We start from the raw sequence: 18,580 nt of genomic DNA, 5'->3' as shown, positions 1-18,580 counted from the left end.
AGACCCAGGGGCCTTGCCATCAAGAAACGAGGCTATGGCTGTCTCCACCACCTACACTGGCTGCTCAAGTCCAAAATGACTATACAGTTTATATACGCGAGAATACAAAAATTTTGGGGAGAAATATAATTCAAGGAACTGTTCATCAACTTTGGAGCTAATTTTTATTTTTGCGTTGTATACAGTAACGTGATTGCATCAGCAGTCATTAGGCAGCGTGTGCACCCTGTCTGACGATGTGCATGAAGGGTAATGAAACTTGGCACTTCCGTCTTATAGGGTTAATTTTCTGCTGAACTCGGTTGAAAATGCAATTGTTGGGTGGAGCCATGCAGGTGGACGAAGGTTGCTGTGAGGAAGGGGTGGGGAGAGAGGAGGGGTTGAAGAGGGAGTTGAGGTGGAGGGGTAGAAGGGAGCCCAGTCCAGAGTAATTAGCCATACTCTAAAGGGGTCGGAGATAGGTCCAGAAGGCAGGCGGGGGAGGGAGGAAGTGGAGCAGCCAAAACAGTATTATCTCCATCAAGTAACTACAGACACGCCAGTGGCAACCCTAGACAGCACAACACCCCCCCCCCCCCCCCCCCTTTAAAACACATATGCCTCCACCATTGTGGCTCATGCTTTCTTCCACCTCAGCTATACAGGACCTGGACTGGTGGCAAAACTAGATGTGGTGGCAGAAGATCAGCACCAGTGTTTTATAGACTATGGCAAACCAGCAGGGGTGTTCTACAGTATGTACAAACAAATATGCCAGAATTTTTCCGTGTTATAGGCAAAACCCACTTTGTTGAAGTTACAAGCTTAAATATTTATCTGCCATCTAATATGCTGAAAATGTATGGATAATTTGTTAATAGTTACACTTTGGGCTTTTATCATACATATCCTCTTCCCAAATGAATGAAATTCTTCTCAATATGGAAAAGCTTGCCTACAAAGAACTGCTGCTGTCACATCGGAAACAAAGACTGACCATGAACTATCCCTTTTCTCTTCTTAAATGCCTCACAGCCATTTACAGCAAAACACAGGAAAATTCAGAGTGAGTTGCATATAATTAGAATGTTTTCGTAGATGAGCAATTATTGTCCAACTGTGCATAAGTCTAAGAGAGAATTTATTCACAAAGTGACTGACAGTCAGGGACAGCTTGGGGGAAGTATCGAGTAGTGGCCACAAAAAATACAGCCATGTTACAACCATTTCAGGGGCGGGTGTCAGCGACCCTATATGCAGTAACAGTGGCTCCAGGGTCTTACTCCCTGCGTCAAAACCGCGCGACCATAGTGCTTCTCAAAAGTTTGATAATCTACCGATCCGTGACAGATGCTGTGTCTTTGTACAAAGCCACTGGGATTCATAAAGCTGACAGTGGGTGTCTCAATACATTTAGTATTAGCGTATTTTCTTACAGTACCTGCGTACATACGCAGTTGTGGCAGCATTAGCAAACAACTCTAATTTAAGCCTATAGTGAGTAAGCCTAGAAGTACCTTACAAGAAAAAATTATTATAAATCTGCAGCCATAACGAGACTTTTTGGTGCCCTGTGCCAGAAAGAGAATATATATTACACACACATTTCTAGAACACTGCAAGAAAATCCTCCTTATACCACATTCATGCGCTCAACACGAGAGCTTGCTGCTATTCAGCCACAATACCCCTCATTAAAAACATAAAAACTATGATATTTCTAACTATATGAAGTTACCTGTACCCAGTAAAAAAATAACCAGCACCATAATCGATCAGATCCATACAGTGTGCAGCCACACATCCAATCCCTTGCAGTCACACAGATCTGCTCAGTTGCAATGCCGATCACCCCTTCACAAAGTACAAGGCGAGCTTCAAATAGTTAAAACTCCCCAGCTTGGAATTCTCTAGCTTTCTATGCAGGGGCAGATAGCTCAATGATTAGAGTGTCTGACTGTAATGTCATAGGGAACGGGTTCGAATCCTGGGCACATCCACATCCCAAAATGTAATAAAGGACAGTGTGACTGAACAACAAAGAGTTACCAAGTCAAGTCCACGAATGCTGAATAGGTATTAGCAACAAAAAGAGTAGGGGTAAGAGATGCGGGGCATCGAAAAGGGGGGAAGCTGCAAGTGAAAGTAATTACAGGTTGAGTATCCCATATCCAAATATTCCGAAATACGGAATATTCCGAAATACGGACTTTTTTGAGTGAGAGTGAGATAGTGAAACCTTTGTTTTTTGATGACTCAATGTACACAAACTTTGTTTAATACACAAAGTTATTAAAAATATTGTATTAAATGACCTTCAGGCTGTGTGTATAAGGTGTATATGAAACAAAAATGAATTGTGTGAATGTACACACACTTTGTTTAATGTACAAAGTTATAAAAAATATTGGCTAAAATGACCTTCAGGCTGTGTGTATAAGGTGTATGAAACATAAATGCATTCTGTGCTTAGATTTAGGGCCTATCGTCATGATATCGCATTATGGTATGCAATTATTCCAAAAAACGGAAAAATACGATATCCAAAATACCTCTGGTCCCAAGCATTTTGGATAAGGGATACTCAACCTGTATATAATTCATAATTGACAAGTGCTGTCAACAGCGCCTCCTACCCTGCAGCGCTATATGCGGCCCACACTCCGCACACACCTGGTTACGGCCCTGATAATATTGCTTACATTATTGCAAACAGAAGACATTTCAGGGCACTCTCCACAAAACAACCTCAAGTGACGTGAGTGGACACATATAGCTATACTAAAAGATTCTCCTATACTAAAAGATACATTTCGGTTGGTCCGCAAATATCGGACGTTTTCGAGTCTAAATACTGCGACATCTCGGATTTGAGACGCTGAAGATGGGAAATATTTGCATGCCATTACATTGCCCGAATTCCGATAGATAGACGCACATTTGTAATGTCCGATGCGGCACAATACTTTTCCGGGTGGCATTATTGTTTCCCATTAAATCCAGGCCTTCATCTTCGATGTCATCTCGACACCTCAAATTTAATATTTCAAAAACAGATTTAATATTTCCACTGTCCAACAGTAGTTACCAACCTGATATCTCCATCGGTTGATAACTCGACAATCCACCCTACCTCACAAGCTCACTTCCTAGGAGTCATCCTTGACTTTGAACTGTCCTCTGTTCCCCACATTTAAGTTGTCCAAAAATCATGTTCCACATATCTAAACGACAATCCACAATATGACCTTATCTTACACAAGACATTGCAAAACCTCTAATTCAACCACTTATCTCCCACATTGATTATTGCAATAGTCTAAATACTGATCTTCCACAAAACAGACTCTCACCACCACAATTCATTTTGAATGCAGCGGTAACCTGTATTCTACCAAAATCAATATAAAATAATTTTACTAACACATAAGACTACAGTATCTATACCAATATACATCTCTTCACTTACCTCTAAATATCTCCCAACCCAACCTCTCTGCTCTGCACAAGGTCTGCAGATCTGTAAAATCACCTTCCACGCACAATAATACTATCCTTTAATCTCCAAACATTTAGGTATTCCCTGAAAGGACCACCCAAGTAACCGCTATAAGCTGTCCTACCCAATTACATCCCCTCAATAACGTCCACACACCAATTTACATATTTTCTCTTCCTTCACTTTTTACATCCTCCTATGTTACCGTCTCATACAGCCCACCTGAAACCTCTGTAAGCTGGCTAGACCAATGTGCAATGGGTAACACAAAACCTTGTGTATCAATGCCTATTTCCTCTCTTTCTATTATTGCCCAGTCTTGTTCTACTACTGATTGTTCTCAATCGTAAAGCGCAATGGAATGTGCTGGCACTATAGAAGTAATGGTTAATAAATAATAACCATACAATCTCCAAAGTCGTATATCTGTGAAGTCAATACCATAAACTTCCATTTGTTTGCTACCCTCTACTCTCTGCTATAATGTAAACTGTACACTTTTCAATATCCTAATTGCAATATAATTCCGTGCTGCCTTTTGTTTTTCATTTTTCTAAAACTTGTATTACCGTCAACAAATGATATCCTACACACTATGCGCCCTCTAAGAACGATCTGTCTCTATGTACAGCATTACTTTGTGAATTTTATTCTTACCTCATTTCCTTTCTCTCCTTCCTTGTAGCAAACCTCATACTTCACAATACTATCCTGACGTGGAGGGCTCCAGGTGAGGCTAATTGTTGTTTCAGACTTTGCTTCTGCTCTGAAATTCATTGGCTGACCAGGCACTATACAAATGACACATTTAGGAATTAAACAAGACAAAAAACAAAAAACATATTGTTTACTTTTGGTCCTAAATATTATAATTTTATTGTATTGCTACAACAATGACATTCGCTATAAAATACATTGCATATATTTTAATAAGCCATTCTAAATTACATTGCTAAAAATATACAAATTCTTAGCATTTACTTACAATACTAATTTCCTACAACTTCATGTTGGCATGAAATGTTTGCAAGCATAGCTAGTGCAACCATGCAGCTAATACAAGTAAAATATTTACCCAGGTGCGTTTTAAGAGAGTAGGGGACCCGCGTGCAGCCTCCGCTGTGGGCCCCTCCTCACCAGCAGCTACAGACTCTGGCTTAAAGTCAGAGCCTACTGCGCATGCGCAGGTCTACGGGAACAGGGCGCCTTGTTCCCGGGGACACCTCCAGCGTGTGCAGTGTGGGCCCCCCCAGACCTAGGGGCCGTGTGACCGCTGTACCCGTGTGACCGCTGTATATATGTATTTACCCCTCCTATCCTCAATACTTCAACCTACAGAGGTGTTTAACACTCCAATCAGCATATGGCAGGTGTTGTATATAGTTTTGATAGAATGCCATATTATAGTGATTCACAAACTGTCTGCCATGGCAAACCTGCACTTGCAAGGGGTCCACGGGTTGATAGTCCAGGACAAAATAAACATTTATGGTCAACGGGATCAACAAAACCAGCGCTGGTGGCTGCCAATCATAAAATCTGTGGACAACAGAACCACAAAACTAAACCTAAGATTGACATGTAAGGACAACGGACTTCATTTTATTATTTTTGCTGAATTTCTCAATGTAACACTTTTGGTCTAGGGTGCTGTTAAAAAATGCTGATAATCTAGGGCGCCAGTATTCAAGACAGTTTGGGAACCACTGCCACATTACAATAGTCTAACAAAAACATACCATGTTACAATAGCCAACAAAACAATATAAACAAGTCATGGCAGATCATTCAAACATAACATTATTTAAGTGAGATGTAGTAAATGACTATCTTGAGGGGGTAACATTGTTTTACATGTATAGAAGAGTTTTTGTATCTCTATATAATAATAATAATAAATAATAATAATAGTATTTACAGTACATAGATCTCTTTCTCCAACAGGGCCCAAGACTATAAAGAACAGAAGGAACAAAGCAAACAAGTACAGTACATACATTTTTGCTTTTCCTTTCTCTGTGTATAGTATAATATTATATAGTATAATATATAATATTTATTAGTGTGATGTTTTGCTAATTGAATTGCTCCAAGCAGGAGCGGAGCGTGGGTGGAGCACCATCTCCAGGAACCGCCTGACCAACAAAGTAATCACTGGTTTTGGACTGACTACCATGAGCAGCGCTGCTCAAAAGTGCTTAAGCGATTCAAAGAGATTTTGGCAAGTGGGCGGCACTGTGGCAACAGTGTTTACTGAATGGGTTAGTTGGAACTAACACTGGAAGGGTAGGAGTGCAGGCAGCAGTGAAGGGGAAACTGGGGAGTGAAGGGAGGCCTTTTCAAGTTAGTAGCTGAATGAAAATTCTGCATGTTTGCTATTACGTCACTTGTCTGTTGGGACTTAAATGCCTGCAGACAAAATACCGGCCACAGCAACCTGCTATTTAGAATCCTGATGGGGAAAGGTAAGTATACTTACCTTTCCCCAATGGCCTCCCTAGCATCAGCCTAACCCTAACCCTCCTGCAGCCTAACCCTAACCCTCCCCCTGGTGGTGACTAAATCAAATCCCCTCTAGCTGCAAGCTAAACCCTCCCCCCCCAAAAAAAAAAAAAACCCTCTCCGCAGCCTAACCATAACCTCCCGCCGCGCAGCCTACATGTCCTGCGTCTCAGCACGCGCTCATTTGGTATTGTAGCGCCAGGCTCGTGACCCTATTTGGCATTCTGGCGTTGGTATTTGGACTGATGGGATCCCGTCTTACCACCTCTACATTGACGGTGCTGTCCTTAGTGCCCTTGGTTTGTGAAAGTAAACCTTTGATTGCATGCTGGGGAGTGTACTGCAGAAGTAATACCTTTGCTGTAAATGAGGCATGATAATCAGGGGACACAAGAGAAGTGGGGAGTACTGTAGTTACTAATTATCTGTGGCCCAAGCTTCTCCAAGAAGCCCGGACTATCTGTTCATGGTGACAAAACAGCCTTCCGGAGCACATGCATAATAAAAAATGTTGTGTAAGAGTTATTGCAGACTTACCACTGTTAATTCTCTTTCTGCGATGTACATAGATGTCACAGGGAAACATTGGGGTGTAGAGATGGATCTAGATCCAGACACCAAAGGTTAAAACTTTAACTGTCCCAGGATGCATTGGGGCCCTCCTCTATAACCCCACCTTCGGGTACTGTGAAGAAGCTATGTGCGTCATGGTGGGCGCCCTGTGGAACATATATACTTCACAGAAAGAGAGTTACCCATGGTAAGTCTACCATAACTCTTACTTTCTGCAGCAGGGTACATAGGTCCTGAGGGGATATGAGAATCCAGCATCCAAAGGAAGCATCCTGGGGGGATAAGGCGAAGGTATCAAAGGCATAGAATCTAAGAAACATGTTCACTGAAGACCACATAGCCACCTTGTACAATTGTTCAGCAGACGCTCCATGGCATGCTACCCAAGAGGGTCCCACGGACCGAGTAGAATGAGCATTAATCGTAGCTGGAACTAAAAGCCCTGCTCGAGTATAATCATGTGCAATCACCATTCTAATCCACCTGTCCAGCGTCAGTTTATTAGCAGGCCAGCCATGTTTGGGAAAACCGAAAAGGACAAATAAAGTATCAGAACGTCAATTTGAGGCAGTACGCTCTACATAGACACGTAGAGCCCTAACCACATCCAAAGACCTCTCTTTAGCGGACATTGTTGAAACGTTAAAGGCCGGGACCACAATCTCTTGGCTGAGGTGAAAGAATGAAACTACCTTAGGTAAATAACCAGGCCTAGTTCGAAGAACCACTCGGTCACTGTGAAAATAGGATTTTAATTACCTACCGGTAAATCCTTTTCTCGTAGTCCGTAGAGGATGCTGGGGTCCACATTAGTACCATGGGGTATAGACGGGTCCCTTGGGAGCCATGGGCACTTTAAGAGTTTAATAGTGTGGGCTGGCTCCTCCCTCTATGCCCCTCCTACCAGACAATCTAGAAACTGTGCACGAGGAGACCAACATACTTCAAGAGAAGGAAATACACAGATAGTGGTGAGATTCACACCAGCTCACACATAACAGAAAATAAAGTGAACCAGCTTGAAACAATGCAGCAACGGCTGAACAACAGTACTTAACTAAGTAACAATGCAGTACTTAACCAAGTTACAACGCAGTACTTAACTAAGTAACAAATGCATGAAAACGAAGCGTTGGGCAGGCACCTAGCATCCTCTACGGACTATGAGAAAAGGATTTACCGGTAGGTAATTAAAATCCTATTTTCTCTTACGTCCTAGAGGATGCTGGGGTTCACATTAGTACCATGGGGATGTACCAAAGCTCCCAGTACGGGAGAGAGAGCGCGGAGGCTCCTGCAGAACCGATTGACCAAACTTTAGGTCCTCAGAGGCCAAAGTATCGAACTTGTATAACTTAGCAAACGTGTTCGAACCTGACCAAGTAGCCGCTCGGCAAAGTTGTAAAGCTGAGACACCTTGGGCAGCCACCCAGGAAGAACCCACTTTACGAGTAGAGTGGGCCTTAACGGATTTTGGACACGGCAAACCTGCAGTAGAATAAGCATGCTGGATAGTACACCTGATACAGCGAGAAATCGTCTGCTTAGAAGCAGGACACCCAACCTTGTTGGGATCATAAAGGACAAACAGAGCGTCCGACTTTCTGTGACGAGAAGTTCTCTTCATATAAATCTTCAAAGCTCTTACAACATTCACTTTTGAAGTAATTGAGGAGTCAGTAGCCACTGGCACTACAATAGGTTGGTTGATATGAAAAGCTGACACAACCTTCGGAAGAAATTGCTGACGCGTCCTGAGCTCAGCTCTATCTTCATGGAAAATCAAGTAGGGGCTCTTGCAGGAAAATGCCCCCAATTCCAAAACACGTCTAGCAGAAGCCACTGCCAATAGTGTGACCGCCTTCCAAGTAAGAAACTTGACATCAACCTCCTGTAAAGGTTCAAACCAATCCGACTGCAGGAACTGCAGCACCACATTAAGATCCCAAGGTGCCATAGGAGGCACAAAGGGAGGCTGGGTGTGCAGAACCCCTTTCAAGAAAGTCTGAACCTCAGGGAGGACAGCCAATTGTTTCCGCAAGAAAATGGACGAGGCCAAAATCTGGACTTTTATGGCGCCCAAACGCAGGCCCACATCCACACCTGCTTGCAGAAAGAGAAACCGCCCTAGTTGAAACTCCACTGTAGGAAGCTTCTTGGATTCACACCAAGACACGTACCTTTTCCAAATCCGATGGTAGTGTTTAGACGTTACTCCTTTCCTAGCCTGTATTAGGGTAGGAATAACTTTGTTCGGAATGCCCTTCCGAGCTAAGATCTGGCGTTCAACCTCCATGCAGTCAAACGTAGCCGTGGTAAGTCTTGATAAGCGAACGGCCCCTGTTGCAGAAGGTCCTCTTGAAGAGGAAGAGGCCTCGGATCTTCCAGCAGTAACTCCAGAAGATCCGCGTACCAAGCCCTTCTTGGCCAGTCCGGAGCAATGAGAATCGCCTGAACTCTTGTTCTTTTAATTAGTTTGAGAATCCTTGGGATGAGTGGAACTGGAGGGAACACACACAATGACTCGAACGCCCACTGAGTTACTAGGGCGTCCACTGCCACTGCCTGTGGGTCCCTTGACATGGAACAGTACCTCCGAAGCTTCTTGTTGAGGTGGGAGGCCATCATGTCTGTTTGAGGTACGCCCCAAAGACTTCTCACCTCTTCTAACCCCTCTGGGTGAAGGCCCCACTCTCCTGGATGGAGATTGTGTCGGATGATGAAGTCTGCTTCCCAGTTGTCCACTCCCGGAATGACTATTCCCGACAGCGCCACCGCATACTTTTCCGCCCAGAGGATGATTTGTGTTACCTCTGACATTGCAGCTCTGCTCTTCGTTCTGCCTCGTCAGTTAATGTAGGCCACCGTTGTTACATTGTCCGACTAAACCTGAATGGCCTGATCTTTCAGAAGATGTGCCGCTTGTAGAAGACCGTTGTACATGGCCCTTAGTTCCAGAATGCTTATTGGAGGGATGGATTCCAGACTTGACCACCTTCCTTGGAAGTTTTCTCTTTGGGTGACTGCTCCCCAACCTCTGAGACTTGCATCCGTGGTTAGGAGGATCCAATCCTGAATCCCAAACCTGCGGCCCTCCAGTAGGTGAGAAGTTTGCAGCCACCAGAGGAGCGAGATTCTGGCTTTCGGCGACAGACGTATCCTCTGGTGCATATGAAGATGAGATCCCGACCATTTACCCAGGAGATCCAGTTGAAAGGGTCGTGCATGAAATCTTCCATACTGTAGAGCCTCGTATGAGGCCACCATTTTCCCAAGAAGGCTAATGCACTGATGAACTGACACCTGAGCCGGCTTCAGGACATCCTGGACCATTGTTTGGTAGAAACACCCTCTGAACTTCCGTGTCGAGGATCATCACCAGGAAGGACAGTCTCCTTGTCGGCTCCAAATGCGACTTTGGAAGTTTCAGGATCCATCCCTGATCCTGGAGAAGATGAGTCGAGAGAGCAATGCTCTGTAACAATTTCTCCCTGGAAGACGCTTTTATCAGCAGGTCGTCTAGATAAGGAATTATGTTCACACCCTGCTTGTGGAGGAGTAGCATCATTTCCGCCATGACCATGGTGAACACCCTCGGCACCGTGGAGAGGCCAAATGGTAGTGCATGGAACTGATAGCGACAGTCCAGTAGCACAAATCTTAGCTAAGCCTGGTGAGGTGGCCAAATAGGAATGTGAAGGTACGCATCCTTGATATCTTAGGGATACCAGAAACTCCCCCCTCCTCCAGACCTGAGATCATCGCTTTCATAGACTCCATTTTGAACTTGAATTCCCTCAAATAAGGGTTCAATGACTTTAGGTTCAAGATTGGCCTGACCGAACCATCCGGTTTCGGTACCACAAACAGGTTTGAGTAATAAACCTTGTTTGTTAGGTGAGGTGGAACTGGAACAATGACATTTGACCTTAGCAAATTTTGAATGGCTTCCTGTAGGATAGCACTTTCTGTCAGCGAAGCTGGTAAGCCTGATTTTAAAATATCTGTGAGGTGGGAGTTCATCGAACTCCAGTCTGTACCCCTGAGTAACAATATCTTGTACCCAGGGGTCCAGATCTGATGACGCCCAGACGTGACTGAAATTCCTTAGTCTTGCTCCCACCTGCCCGATCTCCAGGCTGGGATGTCCACCGTCATGCCGAGGATTTTGAGTAAGCAGAAACAGGTTTCTGTTCCTGGGAACATGTTGGTGCAGGTTTTCTGGATTTCCCCCGACCTCCTTTACAGAAAGTGGAAGGGGATTTGGACTTTTTAACTTTCGCGGTCCGAAAGGACTGCATAGCAGACGTAGGATAAGATTTCCTAGTCGGTGGTGTTGCAGAGGGAAGAAAGGTAGACTTACCCGCAGTTGCCATGGAGATCCACGCATCTAATGCTTCCCCAAACAGAGCCTAACCCGTGAAGGGTAGGTTCTCTACACTTTTCTTGGATTCTGCATCCGCCGACCATTGGCACAGGCAGAGTTCCCTGCTTGCCGAGACCGCCATGGCAGAATTCCTCGCATTAAGCATGCCAAGGTCCTTTATGGCTTCCACCATGAAACCCACAGAATCCTGTATGTGACGTAAAAACAATTCAATGTCACGTCTATCCATGGAATCTAATTCCTCTAGTCAAGTGCCTGACCACTTTACTATAGCTTTAGAAATCCACGCACAAGCAATAGTGGGTCTTAAAGCTACTCCATTAGCTGGTGTCCGTTGTTAGTAGGACCCAGTTGGGGATCCAGAAGGGATGACTCATGCTCAATTGCTGGTCCTGCAGCCACCAGGTCAGCAATATGCGAACCTTCGGAGTCAAGGAGGTCATTTGATACCTGATCTGATGAGATAGGCTGTTCCATTTGGAAAGAATCAACCTCTGCAGAGGGTGGGAAGGAAATTGAGCATACTCTATCATGTCGAAGAATGACACCATCAGAGTATTTGCATTGGCAAGTGTATGGACACCCTGGGACCACTCTGGGGTCCCCAAAGGGGGGGGCCCGCCCAGTGAGGCTGAGGGCTTGTCAGATTTAGAGGTAAGCTGACGAGCTGCCCAGGACTGTTTGTTCTTGGGCTTGGAGGTTTTGGGATTGCAAGACTGTTTAGGGAAGAAGGACTGGCTTTTCGCTTTTCCCTGATGTCGAAAGGAGCAAAAAGTGCCGCTTTTAGCCTTCCGAGGATTCTTGGAGGGTGGAAATGCTGTCTTGGCAGCCGCCAAAGCAGTCACTATCTTATTCAGTTCTTACTCAAATAGAATATCCCCACTGAAAGGGAGGGCTTCTAAGGTAGGTGACATGAGAATCCACCGGTGGTGGATTTTTCCATTTGTTACAAATCTCCTCAGGCAGAGGATAAATGATCTAATTCCCTTTTAGAGGCAGGAAACTTCTTGCCTGGAGTGGACCAAGGTTCCAGTCTAATGTCCAATAAATGATCAGAATGGGGTAATTCAGCTATAACAGCCCTCTGTTTCTTGAACTTATCAGGTTTCTTTGCCACTGTAGTGGACTCCACCTCCTCAGTGAGTTGGAGAATATGCTTAATAGCATCTATCAGGGCAGGGACATCTACTGTCAAAGGTGCTTCTTCATCTGCAGCACAGGGGTCAGTGTCAGATTGTGTATGCTCCCCCTCCTCTTCAGATGAGACATCTGAGAGGATTGTGGATTGTGAGGAAGAAGTAATCTGCTTGGAAAGACCAGGGACACGTGTGTGGCCAGAGGGAGCTTTCTGTCTAGCCAGGGTCTGATTTAACATTTGCAGTTGGTTAGACAAATTATCCGCCCACAGCGGATTCACCATAGAGACCATTTGAGGAGGTACATCCACAGGGGGGGGCAAGTCGTTCTACCGGGGTACCCAACACTGATGAGAACGCTGAGAAGGGGCAGGAGCAGCAGACTGACTGGGAGGTGTATAACACACAGCACTGAGACTGTCATGTAACATGTACTCCTCAGTCAAACCGACTGAGCACACTCTGCATGACATTATTACATGGGCATCAGCCTGTTTGTGGAACTTTTGTTAGACGACATTGCAATAAAAACAAAGTAGACACAGTATGATAATTGTATAAAAAAAACAGTACAGGGTATAATGTGACTGCAACACAGGTGTAATATACTTATATATGGATATAGATAAACACTGCAATCTGTAATTCTAACCCAAGCACACCTCAGCCCAGGGTATAGAAATCAGAGAAAGATATCTGAGACACACTAAAGTGAAACCAGACAGCAGATAGAGGCACTCAGTCACTCATGGCCCCCAGAGCCGAGGGAGGGGTTACAGGTCAAGCGCCGCTGCCCCTATACTGGTCTTCCACCCCAGGTTCTATGGAGCCTTATTAAATGAGGTGTTAATACACCTGACCTGTGCTCCTAATGCCCTGGTGGTTTAGTGGGGTCCCTGCTCGGTGACTGTGTCCATAACTCCATGCCAGTGCCGCAGTCCACCTCCCCAGACCACGGACGGATCATGATTTCAATGGCGGGTCCCGCTAGCAGAACCTCATACCTGCCCCCCGGTGACGGCCACGCGATCCCAGTAAGCGATCCCAGCGCCGTGGACGTCCCCGGCGCAAGTACCCGGGCAAGCCAGTGGGAGTACACGGCACCACGTGGGGGGCGATGGAGCTGCAGCACCGAGTTGATCGCATGTAGCAACTTTTTGCTGCCTGTGCGATCAACTAGACGCCACCTATGGGGGAGTGTATTTCTGCATAGCAGGGCTGCGAACGCTTGTGCAGCCCTGCTATGCAAAAAAAGTTGTGTGTAAAACATGACCAAGGTAAAAGTTACTTACCCTGTGCGATCGATCCAGCGTTGCAGGTGCCGGAATTGACGTCAGACATCCGCTGTCCAAACGCCTGGACACGCCTGCATTTGACTCACCACTCCCCGAAAACGGTGAGTTGTTGCCCGGTTCCGCCTTCCTCCTGTCAATCTTCTTGCAGTCGCCGCTGCGACCGCTTTCTTCATTCGCTGCGTCACTGCCCGGTGACGGCTGTCACCAGGCAACAACGCACCTGCGCAATGCGGCCACCGTGCATGTGCAGTTCCGACCCGATCGCACTGCTGCGAGAAAGTGCAGTGTGCAATCGGGTCGGAATGACCCCCTTAGTACAGAGAACTGCCCTATCTGGATGAAATACCAGAAATAGAGGACGACACGATAGCGCCCCTAAATCTGATACTCTTCTAGCTGAAGCAATTGCCAGAAGAAACAACATTTTAGCTGATAACCATTTGAGATCCACATGATTCAGCGGTTCAAATGGGGTAACCTGAAGTACCTTGAGAACTAGCTCTAGGTCCCAGGGAGCTGTAGGGTAACAAAAGGAGGTTAAATGTGAAGCATTCCTTGGAAAAAAAAGTGCAAACATCTTGTAGGTTTGCAATTTTCTTGCATGAATGACGTGCCGGTTGAAAGAGTCAACTCCTGGTATGAATATTGCCGACATGGCTGGATGATGAAGTTCAATCGGCTTGCCATGAAGAATATCTTTTGCCTGGGTAAGTGCCATGTATATGGCTTGAAGTTCCAGAATGTTGATGGGCAGGCAACTTTCTTCCCTGGTCCAGTGTCCCTGGAATGAGTACGGTTCTGTCACAGCTCCCCAGCCCCAAAAACTGGAGTCTATTGTCAGAACCACCGATTCGGAGATCCAAAAGGGTCGACCTCTGTCCAGCTAGGATGTCTGTAGCCGCCAGGCTAATGACTGATGAACTTCCTGAGGAAGAATTATAGTCTAAATTTTTATTGTTTGATGCTGTCCATTCCATTCCATTCCATTTGGAGATAATCAGATGTTGAATGGGTCTTGAATGGAATTGAGCATATTCTACCATATCGAACGTCGAGACCACTGACCCCAGAATTTGAACTGTTGCATGGATGGACATGTAGCAATACCTGAATCCTTGTTTGTATTGTGGTTATTTTGTTCAGAGGTAGAAAGATTCTCTGAAGACTGGTATCCAATACAGCCCCCAGATGTGTCCTCCGTTGTAACGGGACTAAAGAGGACTTTGCCCACTTTATGAGCCAGTCTATTGTCACTTGAAGATGGCAGTGAATAATTTCCTGGGACTGAGCCAGAATCAGCGAGTCATCCAAATATATCAAAAACCTTATTCCCTGACGACGCAAATGAGCTGCCATTACCACCATGATTTTGGTAAATACCCTGGGAGCTGTAGCCAGTCCAAAAGGAAGTGCCTGAAACTGGAAATGTTGCTGGAGGATAGCAAATCTGAGATGGCACTGATGGACAAATGTTATAGGTACACGTAGGTAAGCATCCTGAATATCCATAAAATCCCCCAGCTTCATAGCCAGAATAATGGAATGCAAGGTCTCCATATGGAATCGAGGCACCCAAATATACTTGTTCAGAGCCTTGAGACTGAGAATGGGTCGGTAGGATCCATTTGGTTTCTGGACTAAAAACAGGTTGGAATAGAAACCTCGTCCCCGCTGTGCTGTAGGAACTGGCACTATTTCTCCTGATTGCAGTAGTTTCTGAACTGCATCTTCTAGGGCCCTGGTCTTCGATTTCACAGGAGACAGGCTGGTACAAAATAATTTTTGAAGAGGGCTTTTCTTGAAGGAAAAAGCGTAACCGTGAAACAACGCTTCTTGCACCCAGGTGTTGGAGACTGCTTGCTATAAACCTTTCCTCCTGCTTTACCTTGAGCCCGAAAGTACCGGAAAACAGGAAATCTGGGTTTAAACCTTAGACGAAGAAGGAAACTTCACTTTTTTGGAGTCTGCTTCAGACACAAGGATGTTATCTAATTCTGTGCCAAACAGAATATTTCCAACAAAAGACCAGAAAGTTCCTGGATTTCAAGTCAGCCTACCATGCACGTAGCCAGACAGCTCTGCAAGATGCTACGGAGGAGGCCAGTGCTTGAGAAGCTACTGTACCCATATCAAGGGCTGCTTCTTCCATAAAAGCAGCTGCCTGCTTTATAAATGCAATATGGAATAGCTGTTCTCTCGTAGCTGTTGAAAGATCTTCCAAAGCTTCTGCCCAGCCTGCCATTGCTTTGGCCACCCAAGCTGTAGCAATAGCTGGGCTAGTCACTGCCCAGTCAAGGAAAAAACAGTTTTAAGAAACCCAACAATCTTTCTGTCAGTTACAAAATTTAATGATGTTGAAGGCAGAGGTAACGCACATTTGCGCACAAGTCGGACTACGTCTGCATCTGCTTTAGGAGGAATCTCCTGTTTTTAAACTGTCCACAGTAGGAAACGGATAACCCCATTTCTTGGCAAAAAAAAATTACCTTACTGGGTGTAACCCAGGCCTTTTGCTTTTACTGTTTTAGGATGTTCAACACAGGAGCCATAGATTTCAAGACAGGCCCTGTTGCCCCCTCTATTAACAGAATGGATTTGACTGCCTGAATTAACTCAGATATATCTTCTAAGGAAAAGTTCTCTTCCTCTCGATTCAGAATGGGAAGATTCAGCTTCATAATCAGAAGTGTTCTCTGATTCTGACATATGTGTAGACTGTGAAGACGTAGCCCCAGATCTATCACATTTCAAATCCTTGGATCTGTCAGCCTGGTTTTGCTGAAAAGCACCCGAGGTCTGTACTAAATTCTGGACTGGTTGTGGTATGATCCAAGGAGCATGTTGCATGTAACGGTTAAACGGGTACCTCAGACCTGGTACTGTAGCTGGTGTCATATGCTCTGCTAAACTGGATAATGTCTGTGTAAAGGATACCCAGGGAGGTTCATGTGATATAACAGGTACCTGGCTAATAACCAATTTACTGAGCAAGTTTATCTTGAAATCATAACAGTATGCCCATAACCCATCTTGTACCAGGTCCTGAGCAGTTAACCCCGCTTTGCAGGACAAACATGATGTTAATGTAGGTGCATCTTCACCCTTGCCTTTCAGGGACTTAGCAATAATTAACCACACACACACACAAAGTGCATAACAATGCATGAATGTGACAGCCCTCACTTTAAAATTTTGTTAAGCTGGGGTATGCATTACATTGCCAAAAGAGCCATTTAAGTGTCAATTTCTAAAGAGCTTTTTAGTAATTATTTTTACTGCAAGAGCTCTGTGACAATTTTTTTTATTTTTATTGATGTGTGGTGTTAATAAATTGTATTACAACCTTTTGTATTAAACTGCCCCACTAAAATTATTGTCACAGCCAGTGCTGGAACATACCTTATACTATATTACTGCACGTAGCAGCCAGTGTCCAAGTTGCTAAGCAACAGCTGGATTGCAAACAGGAATGAGTCACAGCAGTGACTCATAACAGCATGGTAGCAGTATGGATGGTGTAATGGTTAGCATTAATGCCTCTCAGCTCGTTTCCCACCGTGGCCCTAACTGTGTGGAGTTTGCATATTCTCACTGTACTTGAATGGATTTCCACGTGTGTGTGTGTGTGTGTGTGTGTGTGTGTGTGTTGGTGTGTGTGTGTTGGTGTGTGTGTGTTGGTGTGTGTGTGTTGGTGTGTGTGTGTTGGTTGGTGTGTGTGTGTGTGTTGGTGTGTGTGTGTGTGTGTGTGTGTGTGTGTGTGTGTGTGTGTGTAAACCAAGTGGTTCTTATCTGTTGTCAAATTATATGTTTCTATGGGTCTGGGGGGCGGGGCGGGAGGTATGATGCCAGCAGAGAAGAGAAAGCACTAAGGGTAAGATGAGAGATAAGAGGGGATGATCATATGAAGTAAAGGTGAGAAGGGTGAAGGGCTGGTCCCAGAGAAGGAGTCCGCACACAGTAAATATCCACACACTGTAGTAACTTGAGCTGGTGCAGGGCGGAGGAGGGTTCTGAAGGTGGGCTGAGAAGGGTTGTGGGGAGAAGGGAGGTGGAGCAGCTGAAAGGGGATTACCTCCATCCTGACACTGCCCGTGGTAAGTCTAGATGATGGTCACACTGTGTCCTGTAACCCTGTACACTGGCTGGTACATCTCAAATATTTGGGGGGAATGCTGTGTTCCACCCCCCATTCCAACACCAAGTACATCCTATAGCTGTAATACATCCCTATGGGGAAGTTCTATCAAATCTTGGAAAGAGGTAAAGTGGTGAAGTTGCTCATAGTAATCAATCAGTAACTATCATTTTTCTAGCACAGCCTGTAAGATGAATGTTTGAAACTGATTGGTTGGTATTTTCTCTTTCTCCACTGTGTCTCTCTACGAGATTTGATAAATCTTCCTCATAAAAGTAATAAGACATAAGCCATTTTTATAATGATTTATAATGCAAATATTTTCTAACATTTTGCCCATGCCCCATCTTTGGCAAGTTTCAGTATGGGGCGCCATATCATGCGATTGCTCCACGTGCCATGGCTCCACAATGCCTCTTCCCCCAAGTCCATCAACTGGTGCCTCTAGGGCACCAGTTGATGTAAGAAGGCATGATAATGAGGTTGTGATGCCTTCTTAAACAAGCTAACTTGATGAGGAGAATGTGTGCAGAGCAACTTCTAACAATACGGTTAGCTCTTGCTGGAAGCTCAGTGTTTATATATATAAATGCGCATCACATAAAGGGGGGAATTCAAATGTTTGAAAAGTCGGTTGGGTGTCTGTTTTTTCCTATCTATTAGATAGGAAAAAAACAGACACCCAACTGACTTTTCAAACAAATGAATATCCTCCAAAGTGGGCAGTGTAATGGACAGGTAAAAGTATTTGCACAGGAACAGTGTATATTAGATATTGTACTATTTTAGAAAATTTACATATTAGCACAAAAAGTTCCCTCACATCTCAATCATGTAGACCAGGGGTGGGGAACATTTTCTCTGCCAAGGGCCATTTGGATTTTTTTCTAACATCATTCGTAAGCCATTTTTGACGCAATCCCCCCCCGAACTACTGGGAAAGTAAGCATGGCCTTATTATTATTATTATTATCCTTTATTTATATGGTGCCACAAGGGTGCCGAAAGCCCAATTACAGAGTACATAAACAAATAATCAAACAAGAAAAAAAAGCAACTTACAGTTGATGACCG

The 18,580-nt window shown here is 44.7% G+C and overlaps 1 protein-coding gene across 15 annotated transcripts in view; it reads right to left on the bottom strand.

Moving 5' to 3' along the window:
- PTPRS (protein tyrosine phosphatase receptor type S) overlaps positions 1-18,580 on the bottom strand; it is a 752,553-nt gene that overhangs the window by 402,599 nt on the left and 331,374 nt on the right. For all 15 annotated transcript variants that reach the window (XM_063914875.1, XM_063914874.1, XM_063914881.1 and 12 more), the window contains one exon: positions 4,136-4,269. In XM_063914875.1, coding sequence (XP_063770945.1) covers positions 4,136-4,269 — 134 coding nt within the window. The remainder of the gene's footprint in view (positions 1-4,135; positions 4,270-18,580) is intronic.

The sequence above is a fragment of the Pseudophryne corroboree genome, chromosome 1 (genome assembly GCF_028390025.1).
Source record: "Pseudophryne corroboree isolate aPseCor3 chromosome 1, aPseCor3.hap2, whole genome shotgun sequence".
NCBI lineage: Eukaryota > Metazoa > Chordata > Amphibia > Anura > Myobatrachidae > Pseudophryne > Pseudophryne corroboree.
Note: the sequence above shows the minus strand (reverse complement) of the source record. Positions and strands in the feature narration are given on the sequence as shown.